We start from the raw sequence: 14166 nt of genomic DNA, 5'->3' as shown, positions 1-14166 counted from the left end.
ATCGGTGGATGGATGGATGAATAGGTGGATGGATAGGTGGGTGGATGGATGGATGGATGGATGGATGGATCGGTGGATGGATGGATGAATAGGTGGATGGATAGCTGGGTGGGTGGATGGATGGATGGATGGATGGATGGATGGATGGATGGATGGATCGGTGGATGGATGGATGAATAGGTGGATGGATAGGTGGGTGGGTGGGTGGATGGATGGATGGATGGATGGATGGATGGATGGATGGATCGGTGGATGGATGGATGAATAGGTGGATGGATAGGTGGGTGGATGGATGGATGGATGGATGGATGGATGGATGGATGGATGGATGGATCGGTGGATGGATGGATGAATAGGTGGATGGATAGGTGGGTGGATGGATGGATGGATGGATGGATCGGTGGATGGATAGATGGATGGATGGATGGATAGGTGGATGGATGGATAGATGGATGGAAGGATGGATGGATAGATGGATGGAAGGATGGATGGATAGATAGGTAGGTAGATAGATAGTAGAGTCAGCCCTTTCCACCACTCATCACCAGGCGGCCTTGCTTAGATATAGGTATGTAGGTAGATATAGATAGATAGATAGATCGGTCTACTAATGTGTCTATATCTGCTTGTACCTCTGTCTCTGTCTAGACCTAGATCCATCTACCTGCCCACCCTCCATCCATGACACCAGCCCACTGTGTCTGTGTGTTTTGAAATATCTGTGTCTGTTTCTCTCTGCTTCTAGATCTAGATCTTTATGAATCCCTTCTTCCCTCCACCCACCACCTGTCTGTGTCTTCCCGACACAGGCTGTGGGTGTATCTCCCTCATAGGAATAAAGAACAACAAACGCATTCTGTTCACCGTAATTTATTCCGCCTGCCAGTGACACAGTGTTCCTTGTCCGAGAAGAAAAAGAGTTTGAGGAAACAGAAAGAAAACAGTTTTGTTCTCACTATATCAGACTATCCTGTGCTTTGCATGTGTCTTTTCCTTGATTCTCACAAAACTACGATCAGTGCTCACCCATTTATTTTTCTCTTAATTCTGTAGTTGCCAGGGAACCGCAAGATGTTATTATACCCGTTTGAAAGATAGGAAGACCGAGACCCAGTTTTCTTTCTGTCGCTCACCCGACTGTACTGTGACCTAAAGTGTTGCCATGGCCACAATACTTTGCTCCAAAGCTACCAAATCACACTTTGTAAATGGGACTTGGTTATTAAAGTAACTGTGTAAAGACTAAGGAGCAGGGACTGCAGATTCTAGACTTTGAAATCCAGAAGGTGGCTGGGATTAAATACTGAGGCGCTTGGTGCTAAGAGGGGTGACTTTATTAAAAGCACCCGCCGTTTTCTCCCTCCCCCCCCCAGCTGCCTGCGGCGGGCTCCTCACCAAGCTCAATGGCACGATCACCACGCCGGGCTGGCCCAAGGAGTACCCGCCCAACAAGAACTGCGTGTGGCAGGTGGTGGCTCCCACCCAGTACCGGATCTCCGTGAAGTTCGAGACTTTTGAATTGGAAGGCAATGAAGTAAGTGAGGAATAAGCGCTATTCTTTTTATCATGTTGTAGAAGTCCCTGAAGGCAGACTGGCAAACTAGGCAAGAAGAAGACAGCAAGGAAAGATTGCAGCAAGACAGTGTGGACGCCTTGCTCTGTGGTTCTCATGGGGTCGGATGAGAGCTGAGTGTTTCTGGGAGATTGGAAATTATCCGGGGGGAGTTTTTACTTGGTGTATTTAATACGTACCACTTCCCTGGTTCATTAAAAAACTGTGGGGTATTCAGGGTCAGCTTCAGGACACACAGACTTTTCTAGAAAAAAAAAAAAAAAACAAACCCAAAATCCACTGGCTGAGTCATGACAAACAATATCCATCTGGGATAACCTGGAATATTTTACTTGTGGAAATGGGTATATTTTCATTAGGTAAGTAGTTTTTTTGTTTTGTTTTGTTTTATTTTGTTTTTAATGCTCATGGTTCACAAAGAAAGATTAATTTTTTTTTAACCTCAATAAAGGATGCATTTAGCGGAAGTTATTTTTTTCCTTTACAAAAGGTAGCTTTACTACAGATGTTCTGTCAGGTAGCCACACCTAAACAAGGGAGATCATTTATTTGAAAATTCCTATGTACTAGTCCACACACACACCAAGTTCAAACGCAATGTCAAGCCTGAGATGATAACTTTTAGAAAAATGTCCTTTGTATGATTGGTCGATGCTGGTTTAATTCCAGAGAGAAGGTTACAAACATTTGTTTTGTTTAATCCTCTGTACTTTTATTTTATTTTACTAACTTATTTTGCATCCTTTCTCCAACAACTTTTTTTCTGTGTGTAGTTTCAAGTGAACATGATTCAACCCTTCTGTATTTGATAAAATTAACTCAAAATTATTTTCCTTTGATATATATCTGCCTGTGCCCCTTGGGCAGTGATTTTTGGTAATATTTGTGGGGTTTATGCCATAATTTTGCCTTCATATATCTGACGTTGCTGCTGCTTTTCTGTCTACTTTTCTTTCTTTCCGTTTAATTACATTTTTTTCCTTAATTCTACTTGCAGTAGCCCAGGCACTTGTTATTTTTTTTTAAATCTCTTACTGATAGCTTTAAGGTAAAAACAGGTAGCTGACTTTTGTGTTCCCTTAAAGGATATTAAAGTCTGAAATGTGATGAGCTTATGTACTTCAGAGAACTGTGGCATTTTAGAACTCGATATGCTTGTCCGAGATTTTTTGTTGTTGTTCACATTAAGTTTTATGACGGCAAAGATGGTAACTTATCCTTTTAACATAATTTGTCAATGTGAAATATCATCTTCCTTTAATAGTTGCTTCAAATTCAAGGAAACATTGAAATGAAAATAATGATTTCTATAATATTTTTAGAAAAACTTTTATATGATCCATGTGTTTTTGAAAACAATAATTTCCCTACCAGTTCCGCGATTTGATATGAACTTGGTGTTGTATGACTTCCACTCCCGTAGTTTTCTCTCAAGCTGTGTGTGTCGTTTTGACCCATTCATCGGTAGATCTTTCTAAGAAGGCTGGAGGTTTGTATTCGGGAGGAGGAGGGCGAATGGTTTTACACAGATGGGGCGCTGTGGTCTGAAAGGCTGTGGTAATAGTTCTTCACTCGTAGAAAGCTCTTTACAAACTTCGTTAATACAGCCCAGAATTCTCTAATTTATAATGAACGGTGTTACCGTGGGAACAGCTGGTGCAGAATCCTGTGTGTTTTCATAGTTTGGAATCTTGGCTGTTTAAAACAAAATGTGTCCTGAGAAAATGTGACTTACAGGATGACGAGTCCATGAGTTTAGAACGTCATTGCTCTGTCTGTCACGTTGATGTCCTGAAGGGCAGTGAATCGCGGAAGACGTTAGCCACAGACGTGTCCTTTTGTGTTGCCTTGGTGCCCTCTCTAAACCGAAGTGGCAGTTGTCACAAAGCGGGTAGAAGGTGACTTCATTTCCCCAGCAGCATTCTGCTTATCTGCCGCCTAATTAATATTGCAAGAACCAGTGATTTGAGTTGACGTTATTTCAAAGGACAGACCATGCCCCGGGGTTCAATCATATGCATTGTTAAACCCTGCTAATTACACGTTTACGTAATGAGGTCACTCATGCAAGACGTGTTCTCCAGCATGTGCCCTGCTGGAACTTTGTGAACCCGTGTGACAGAAACATCTGTGTGTGGCCGTTGCGTTGCTTCAGAACACCTGGCATTCATTTAGCTTGCTCCGTGTTGATGCTGTTAGTACACTGCACGTAAATCCGAGTGGGCCGGCCTCATTTCAGTATTCATTCCTGCCTCCGTCCCCTGGATCCAGTCCCACGTGCTTGCGATCCTGCAGATCCACAGGATACCTAGCAACTCGAGGAAATTAAGAGGAATCGGTCCTTTTAATAAGCTTGAAAGGCGAAGGACCTTTTGCATTATACACTAAGTGTCTGTCTTTCACTCTGGAAGTCACTACAGGTGCTATTCTGAGATTAGAGTGTGGTGTTTCTGGGAGACAGAACAGGACTGGCCCCAAATTCCACGCGTGTTAGTCACCGCAGCGCCATGTACGAGTGTGATTTGGGGCACGTCATATAAAAATTTGTGAACCTCGGATTTTCCACCTCCACAGCAAAAAGGATTGGCAGTGATTGTTGCATAGGCCAAGTGTACCAGTTTCATGTAATCGTTGTCAGTGCTGAGTACAAGAGTACATGCCGAGCACTTTCATAGTTCCCACGGACAATTTAAACTATTTTTATTTTTTAAAAAAGAGGCAGCGATTGTTGCTCACATCATCTCAACAAATATCCATCTCGACAGTTCTCCTTCCCTCTTTGTGTTTTTGGAAAGGACGCGTGCTATTAGTACGCTCAAACAAGCACGCATCTGCATCCGCGGGTCTCAGATACTCAGAGCAGAACTCTTCTCCGGTTTGTCTTTCTTCTAAGCCTCTGCTTCAGAGCCAAATCCTTTTCTGGATTTTATTTTATTTTTTTTCCCTTTGCATGTTAATTCCAGTTTGTCTACCCAGGTGTGCAAGTACGACTACGTGGAGGTGTGGAGTGGGCTGTCCGCCGAGTCCAAGCTGCACGGCAGGTTCTGCGGCGCCGAAGTGCCCGAGGTAATCACCTCGCAGCTCAACAACATGAGGATCGAGTTCAGGTCTGACAACACCGTGTCCAAGAAGGGCTTCAGAGCACACTTCTTCTCAGGTAGGGGCAGTCACGTGTGGCGTGGGCGTGTGTGACAGCTCTTCAGTGCGTGTGGGCTTCAATTGTGTGCCACCTTGGAGGTACAAAGAGTGCGCGGCCGTTGACCCTGGGCTTAACGGTGTTCGCTTGGAATTAGAATACCAATATTCTAATATTAGCGAAGCAAATGTCGCCCTCAAACAATTAGATCTTGTATAAAGTCTAAGGAAACATTACGCGGGCTGACACAACGCAAAAGTAAGCACAGTACTATTTTCATGCAGTGACTTTACTCTCCGCAAGTAGAGGGCAGTAACAACACCAGACTTCAAAAAAAAAAAAAATGGCAGTTTTCTCAAAATAGTTTTTCTTTGTTTTTGGAAAACGGGGCCTCATTCGAGCAACACTTTTTTTTATTCTTACAATTTAGTGACGTATGTCTTCTTATTTTATATTTTCATTATTATTAGGCTAATAGTAAAATCATGCCTTGCCTCATCACTATAAAAATGATTGCAGTGAGTGACTTGGAAATACGGAAATTATAATTTTAGTAAAGATAATATAGCATCAGGTATATTTAATGGATTGCACTTCTGTGTTCGGAATTTAACATTTAGTTTAACCAACTCAAAGTGCATGTCCCTCTTAAAAAGCCGAAATTTGATAACGGCTCCCCAGATTTTATGAAAATATACGAAAACCTCAGTGAATTTTCCTTATTTTCTCAGTCTCAGAATGGAGGGGGAATAGAGGATGGATAAATTCATAACTCGAGTTTGTACCCCCATAATACTCTGAAATTTAAATAAAGAAAATGTTTTTAAAAAAGAGGAACATTATTCCGAAACTTCAAAACCGGATAAAATTGTAATGAAGCTTGGTGTGGCGATATGGCCTGCCTCTGCAACTTGAAGCCACTGAATGCCAATTATGTTTTAATATGAGGTAATTTGGATTGAGTTAATTCAAAGTCCATTTATTCTGGTCCCCATGTGTTTAAAATTAATGAGATTTACAATGTCCAGGGTTTGTTGGGGGTTTTCAGAGTAATTGAGGTTAATGGTTTGCGAGCTCCACTGAGTTCCAGCTCGTACAAAAGAGCCTCCAAACGCAGCGGGTTTCAGCGCCTTGCCCTTGTTCCCTTCTTTTCGCCCAGATTTAATTACCTTTTAAAAATTCTTCTCGGGCATTCATTTAAGATTTTATATTATTCAAACTGCAATTTTACTGTCCTGTTTTAATGAAAGGAAGGCTTTCTTTAAGACTTCCCTATTTTATATATGTCATGTATTTTTCAAGGTTTAGGCAACCCAGTAGTTGGGTAGAGTCAAGAGTACTTATCTTAGAATCATCTAAATATGTATTTTAAAAATGAAAATTATGAAGTAAATTAATTCTGCCATAATACTTGAAGTATTCAGGATCCTTTTCACATGACCTTAGTCATCTATTTCATTTTTTAAAATTTCTTTAAAAACAGGTTGGGCCGGGCACAATGGCTCACACCTGTAATCCTAGCACTCTGGGAGGCCAAGGCAGGTGGATAGCTTGAGCTAAGGAGTTCGAGACCAGCCTGAGCAAGAGCGAGGCCCTGACTCTACTAAAAAAAAAAAAAAAAAAACCAGAAAGAAATTAGCTAGACAACTAAAAATATATAGAAAAAATTAGCCGGGCGTGGTGGCGCATGCCTGTAGTCCCAGCTATTCAGCAGGCTGAGGCAGGAGGATCACTTGAGCCCAGGAGTTTGAGGTTGCTGTGAGCTAGGCTGACGCCACGGCACTCTAGTCTGGGCAACAGAGTGAGACTGTATCTCCAAAAAAAAAAAAAAAAAAATACAGGCTTATAAATGCTGACTAGAAAGTGCAATTAAATTTAGTTACTCAAAATATTTAAAATTCATTTTCTAATATTTTTGGCCAGGCAAAAATTATTTCCAAATCTTAAAGACAGGTTGTTTATTTGTGTCTTCAGAGCAGCACTGTCCAAATGTAAGACGTGCGTCTTTCGTTCTTGCCACTCAGGTGCAGAGAGAGCTGAGCTCTGCCCGTCCCGTGAGCGCCTGTGGTCTTCATCTCTGTTTTATAAAATATCTGCTCACACTGAAAGCGCCTACAGTTCAGAGTTCCGCGGATGCCTTAAGTATCACCCTGTGTGACCGTGTGTTACCAGCCAGATACTTCTCTGTAACTGTATCGCTTAGAAACTAAGTATGGGAATCGTAGTCACCTTGGACTTCACAAAGCGGACAGTTATTTTTTAATGTCAAAACTCACCACTGGGGGATCGGATACGGCACGTTATGGGGTTTATTGTAACCCCTTTCGAAAGAAATTTAGCATAGGAATCAAGAGTCACTAAAGTGACCCTTCCGTTTGCCTCCAAGAATGGGACCCTGTCATAAAGCGACATTTCAAAATCTGGAAGAAGGATCTCAGTATACTGTGGTAGGGACAGAAATTTGGCACAGCCTAATGTTGGGACGATAGGAAAGTTGTGAACAGTTCCCAGCAAATGCCCTCTGTGGGCTCTTCTGCACCATCCAGATGGGTCGGGGATTCCGTGGTGTAAAAAGTCGTCTACGACACAATATTCGTGGAAATCTAGGCGTAAAATTCCCCGTGCCTTGTGCAGACAGCGGAGCCCGTGGGAGGGTCGCAGCTGGGAGTTGTTCTGTCAAAGTACAAAGAAAGCTCCGGCGGAGATGGTGCCTCCTGGCTTTCTCCGATCTTCGTCAAAGAGTTTTCCTCTGATCTAAATAAAGAAATAACTTCAGAAGAAAGACACATATGTCATATTCTACCTGCCTGTTGCCTAAAGTATTTCTAGTTTGCAGACATTGCCTGATAGACTTTGATCTTCTTTGCAAGTGAAGGAATTTTTAAATCCATCTATTTATTCACGAGTTAATAGATATTTAGCATAAGGTAATTTTAAAAAAATATTGAATTAAGTTTCTAATTATCTTATTACAGGCAATCAAATAAATGTGTTAATATATTATCTACATTAATCAAGAGCTAATTTATGAAGGCAGTCTTAAATGCTTATGTTTATAGCTGGTGTTCTAAACATTTCAGTAGTTTTGGCTTTATGAAAACTTAACAAGGAATATGATAGGTTCAGTTATTGTTTTCCATGTTCTTTTTACAAGAGCATCTAATAATTTTCAAGAAATTTAATAATAATTAAAAACATTTGCAAATAAGTGATTTCACATTATTTAGAAAAGAAAGCTATTTAAAAATAAATTCTAGGTTTCACATACTTAAGTGATATAGCAGTTAGAAAGGTAAAGAAATATATTCGAATCTCAATGTATAGAGAGAAATAATACATTTGTAGTATTATTTCCTACATAATAATACCTAATACAATAATCACATAAAAGATTTTGGCTATTCTTGCACATAGTCTCAGATTTATAAGTGAGCATTTTTTTGAGATTTAAGAATTGGAATTGAAAGGGTACTCTAAGAATTTATTAGCAGAATAATTAACATGAATGATTTCTATCACTTCCGTGTTCATAAAATTAAGAAAGTTTCACACGTCAATTCCGATGGAATATCATGAATTAGCCATAAAGATGCCACAGCTTGAAAATTGGAAAGTTACTGGATTTGATAGAATAAAATATATAAAATCAACATGTAATGTGCTACACTGATTCCATGGTATATTTAAAAAATGATATAACAAAGTAATATTAAAGCAAATAAAGAAATTAGGAATATCAAAATAGGACTATTTGGACATTATATGGAATTATGTGTCTATAATTATGGAATTATCTTCTTTTAGCTAATTGAGACTGTAGTGACCAGGCATTTTCTAGAAGATATGTCATCCAACAATGGGTCGTCCAACAGATAATAATGCTGTTATTTTCTTGGACTGAATGAAATGTGTTATTCCATTAAACATAATTATTTACTTTATGTGAACATTAAAACCAAGCTTAGTTTTATATGATATTGTATTTGAACACAAGTTTTCAACTCTGCAGGGTGTACATGATACAGTTTACTTATTTTAAGTGGTGAAGAAAAGTTAACTATATTCTGCTTAGAGCGAAGTTATTTTTCTTTAAATGGGTTAAAGGAAATATTAGCAGGACTTTATTATTATTATTATCATCATTATTTTGAGATAGGGTCTCACTCTATCACCCGGGCTGGAATACAGTAGATCACCACAGCTCACAGCAACCTCAACTTCCTGGGCTCAAGCAATTCTCCTGCCTCAGCCTCCCGAGTAGCTGGGACTACCAGGAGAAGTAGTGAGCTACCACACCTAGCTAATTTTTTCTATTTTTGCTAGAGACTTACAGTTACTTGCTCAGGCTGGTCTCAAACTCCTCACCTCGAGCGATCCTCCTGCCTCAGCCTCCCACCTCAGCCTCCCACCTCAGCCTCCCAGGGTGCTAGGATTACACGTGTGAGCCACCACACCCAGCCTAGTAGGACTCTGTACATTTAAAAACAGCAACAGCTGGGAACTCGACATGGTTTTTCGACATGGTTTTAAACGTGTAATTATGGTACTCATTATTTGGGTGCGACGTAACAGATGACTTTAGGCAACAGGAGCTGAGCACACAGGCTTCCCACCATCTTTCGGCAACCCCGTATTAATGACAAGACTCAATTACAACCTCGGCAACAGTGAGAAGAGAATTTGAAGAATAAATCCCATTTAATAGGACTCTCCCTCAGGGAATACTTTAATGGGAATGTGATCTAACTATTGCTGATGAGCCCGTGACTTGCTCAGAGGCAGAAACGGAGTAAAACCCATTTCCTGACTCCCGGTTCATTTGTCTGTCGCAGATGTGGGAGTCAGACCAAATGCTTTGTCCACTGCAGTCATTCCGGCTCAAACTCGAGTGCTTTCCGCTGACAGGCTCCTCGTCTGAGCTGCCTTTCACTGTGTATGGCTGTTTCTTCACGGCTGTTCTTGCACGTGGTTTTTCTCATAGAACGGTTGTCGGTTTCTGTAGAGGAAATTCAACCTCATATGACTCCAGTGAGACTTGATTAATTGCAAATGGTAACACTACTACAACTTTCTTAGATGATTTTTGAATCCTGCTTCCACGTTTTCATTATTCATGAAATTTAGATCTCTGCATGGTTTATCAAAAGAGCACATTGTCTCTGTCGTCTCTGCAGCTCTCAGTAGAGTTTCTCTGTGCGTTTGGGAAGGTGATTACGTGCTCGGCTGTCCTGTGTTGAATCTGTGTGTGCTCTGCGTGTGGCGTGCACGAGTGTTGATTTCAGGTCCTGCGTGTTTCCGTTCTGTTGCGTTGGACCATTGACTTCTCTCTCCTACAGATAAGGAAGCTTTCTGCAGAGAGAAACTTTTTATCTTTGAATCTTGCAAGAACTTGACACAGGTTGCCGCGTCAGTCCCGCCCAGTATGTACGACCCACGGACTGAGGACGTCTGGTAGTGTCATGGGGGTGCTGCACCCCCCAATGGGAAAACACCTTCTCCGTTTTCCCTAACGGGGAACACGGGAATGGAAGGCAGACACGTCCATTCCAAAGAAGGGGCTGATCTCCACCTGCAAAAATAAATGTTTTTATTTCTCCTGCAAAAAAAAAACATTTGTTTCCAGCACTAATAAACACTACTTCCTCTGTATTTTGTGTCTGGTGTATGGAAATGCCAGAAAATTTCAGATAAATTATTGACAGAATTATCAGTTATTAAGTTTATTATGCAGACACCATGAGAAATGTTCAATGCTCTCCCTCCTGCCTTCTCCTTCCTTTGGATTTTCATTCCTCAGAACAGAGAGCTGTTGTCTAAGAGGCAAACGGGAAAGTGAAAACATAAGCCAGCCATGTTAGCTAACAGCTTGTCCCTGCTTAATGACCTTTCATAAATAAAAAATCTAGAATATATAATTCGCAGAACTTGTCTTTTATGGTGTTGCTGTTTCTCATCAGCATGAATAATCCAAAATTGGCATTCACTTTAATTGCAATAGTTTACTAACTGCTGTTCGAGCAAGTAGTTTTAAAACAGCCACACTGTATTCGCTACTCCCTAGAAAACTTAAAATACTGTTCAAAATATAGCTATTTTTTTGGATCTGCATGATATAAAACATCTGATAATTTTAAGTATTCCAATGATTTCCTGAAATTTTCTCTTTTCATATGACTATTAGACACACACAGAGGTGCACAGTTTTACCTGCTATGGTTTTGGACGTAACTTTCCTCTGCTGCTCTTAGCTACCATTGTGATCAGTCCAGTTTTGAATTTTAGCTGAAATTTAGATTAACCCATAAATATATTATAGGAGCCTAACTGATGACTTCGATTAAATTGGGCAATATCGGATGTGGGGAGGAAGGCGGGAAACAATGATAAACTGGAAAAGTAAAAAAAATAACAGACACTTAGACAATAATGACTCGATAAAAATAATAATAACTCTTCATCCCTTTTTGCTATCTCTTCTCCTTCCTCTCTTCCCTCCTTCTTCCTCCTCCTCCTCTTTTTTTCTTCTTCCAAAAATTCTTTTGAAATCACTGTTTTTCCAGCACAACATAAATACGAATGATTGGCGACATAGGATTGGCTTTACTTTAGATTCTATTCCTCTTTAGTGACCTTACCTTAGGTCAGTTCATGTTCTATCGAACCTTGAAGCTAATTATACTTGGAGGTATAAGCTAGTGGTTGACATTTCCACTGCAGTGAAGTTCAGACGTGAGGAGTATGTTATGTCTTGGGAAGTTTTTCATTATAAAATGACCATGCATTTGAACGCCCAACAGCGATGCATGTGCTATTGAATAGTCCGTGTGTCCACGTCTGTATTTTAACGTTTCTGTGTCTCTCACGCATGGCAGTTCAAACAGCCACCGAGACAAGGGTGACTCAGGTGGTTTCTACCTCGGGGGGCAGTTTCTGAGCGTCCCCCTGTTTGCCGGGCAGTGACAAAGGTGACCGGTCCTCTCTTAAGCTGCTCTGCCTGCACTCGCCAGGTTTGCAGACAGATCTCAGAAACCTGGTCGAGCCGGAGTACGCTTAAAGCCCGTGCTGTCGGGTCTAATTTTAAGTGCACGAAACCTCCATCATGTAAATATCTTCGTAAAAAAACTTGTGTCTATTTCAGAGTGGTTCTGGCATCAGAGTTTTTTTAATCGGCTCTTTCCATTTGACAAAGATGAGCTATATTTCTGCATTCACTCGTGAGGAAGCATTTTTCAGACGCTTCTTAAGTAAACAGCCTCTGAGAAGTCATCATAAAATGATAAATTCAAATAATTTTCTGCGCAACTGTCAGAATTAGAAAACGCAGGTGGGGAAGGTGTGGGTTCCACCCGCCCGTTCTGTGTGGGCCTTCCGTGGTTTCTAGACTACCGTTCTCACTGCTGATATCGTTAAGCAAGTACAGGCTCGAAGTCATGATAAATTGCTCTGAAATTAATCTTACAGAGCTAATTCTCTATTAACTTCTGATTTTTTATACTTTCCGATGTTTGGTGCTCTTTTACAGAATAATTTTCTTTGTTCTACTTTTTTCATTTGCTTTTTGCTTACTCTCCGTAGTGTGTGTTGGAAGAGTAATGGGAGTGCCAGGGATAGGTAGAACACATAAATCACAGACATACTGATTCTGGTACGTTCTTTAAAAACCGAGATTGCCCGTCTGTGTTTAAAATGCTCTACCGCAGCCAGCACGTGAATATCTCCTTAAAGCACGTCTATGCTATGTCGTCGAACTAGGATCCCAAAGTGGAAAGATAGATGCCTATTTAAAAGCTAATATCAGATTCTCTGATACAAATATCTTCCCTGCACCTGTTTCCGTAGAATGGGTCTGGATTTGATAAAAAGGCAAGAGCGTGCGAGCTCTGCCAGCCACCCTGTGCTCTGCGAGCCGCCCTTTGCTCTGCGAGCCGCCGCGAGCTCTGCAAGCCACCCTGTGCTCTGCGGCGCTCACCAGAAAGACCAGCTGAGCGTGAAGTTTGAATTGGGCCTCGCTTCCGTGACTGTCCTATGTCCTCTCCTGCTCTCCCGTGGGGGAGTGATGGACATCTGGGTGACGTCCCGTGACAAGTGTGTGTCGGGGGCAATCGGCCAGGTTCGAAATTCATGGACGAGCCGGCCCGGGCGAATGACAGCCGAGTGACACGGCGCGCTGGGCGGTGCCTCGCGCTGGACTGACAGCTCGCTGATCGCGCCTGGCTTTCTCCCCATAGAGGTCTCGCTGGCTGCTTCTGAAAGCTCCTGTCTCCTGCTCTCACCTTCACCTCTGGCACGCTAAGCGCCCTTTTAGTTAGGGGATCACTCACTAATAAACCGGTCGGCCAGAGTAGATCTGCTTAAAGTATACGGGCTGAGTTTCTTCTTCAGAATAGTCTAGCGATGCTTTCTCCTCTCTCGGGGTGTTGTGGGATGTCCAGATGCGTTCATGCCAAGCGCAGCTGCAAAGTTGATGACAAAAGAAAAAAAAATCGACTCCAGTAGTTGGGCCGAGTGATTTTTTTTTTTTTTAAAGTGGTTACATACACATCTGGGACCCTTGTTTAGCTGCTGTCTTTGCACCGTGGTTGATATTCTGTTCCTTGCCTGCATTCAAACTACACACGCTTTAAATTTCATTTTCAAAATTAGCAGTCAATGCTTAGGGGTAATCTGAAAACTGTCTGTTGATGTCCCTTTCCGTGAGTTCAAAGCTCCTACCGCAGCGTAGGGTGGGAGAGGGCTGCTGAAGTCTGCCAGCGCAGCCCACGTGGTGGTGGGCACTCTATCCGTGGTACAGGGATCAAGCTAAACAAGGAAAGGGTGAAACTAAGAAGCCATGAACTTTGATGGCTTTATGTTGGGAGCAGGAAAAGCTGTGACTTGGTTTACCCTCTGCCGCTGTTAACCGCAGCTAAGGACTCTCCTTTCGCTGTGCTTTGCGTTCAGAGTTACTTGCTAACCCGTGGGGGTCTGTCTCTCTGCTAGACAAGGACGAGTGCTCCAAGGACAACGGCGGGTGCCAGCACGAGTGCGTCAACACCATGGGGAGCTACGAGTGCCAGTGTCGCAGCGGGTTCGTGCTGCACGACAACAAACACGACTGCAAGGAAGGTACGTGGAGCAATGGTGCTCTTTTCCTGAAGGCACGTGCAATGTCGTGTGGTTTGGCTTCTAAGTAAAGTTAGTCGTTGCAGTGAGTGATGTCGTGGCTATTTAAAATGCCAAAAAAAAAAATAATAATAATAGAATTGCGTGCACGTTCAGAGACCCGAGGCGTGCTCTTGGATGGGCATTTCACACGTAGGAGGCATCAGAGTAGCTTCGTGTGAGAGACACAGACCCGGCTGTGCCATCTGGGAGCCAGAAAAGCCCCACGTGGTCCCCAGTTCTGTGTCAAGCAGACCCCGTAGCACCGTCCAGATGCAGACTGACCTTCTGCTAAGCGCTTTGCATTTCGTATAAT

The 14166-nt window shown here is 42.1% G+C and overlaps 1 protein-coding gene across 1 annotated transcript in view; it reads left to right on the top strand.

The window, feature by feature from the left end:
- The window catches only part of TLL1 (tolloid like 1), a 180635-nt gene that overhangs the window by 143104 nt on the left and 23365 nt on the right, over positions 1 to 14166 (top strand). The window contains exons 15-17 of the mRNA XM_020280268.2: positions 1374 to 1534; positions 4550 to 4730; positions 13689 to 13814. Coding sequence (XP_020135857.2) covers positions 1374 to 1534; positions 4550 to 4730; positions 13689 to 13814 — 468 coding nt within the window. The remainder of the gene's footprint in view (positions 1 to 1373; positions 1535 to 4549; positions 4731 to 13688; positions 13815 to 14166) is intronic.

This window comes from Microcebus murinus, chromosome 15, assembly GCF_040939455.1.
Source record: "Microcebus murinus isolate Inina chromosome 15, M.murinus_Inina_mat1.0, whole genome shotgun sequence".
Taxonomy (NCBI): Eukaryota; Metazoa; Chordata; class Mammalia; order Primates; family Cheirogaleidae; genus Microcebus; species Microcebus murinus.
Note: the sequence above shows the minus strand (reverse complement) of the source record. Positions and strands in the feature narration are given on the sequence as shown.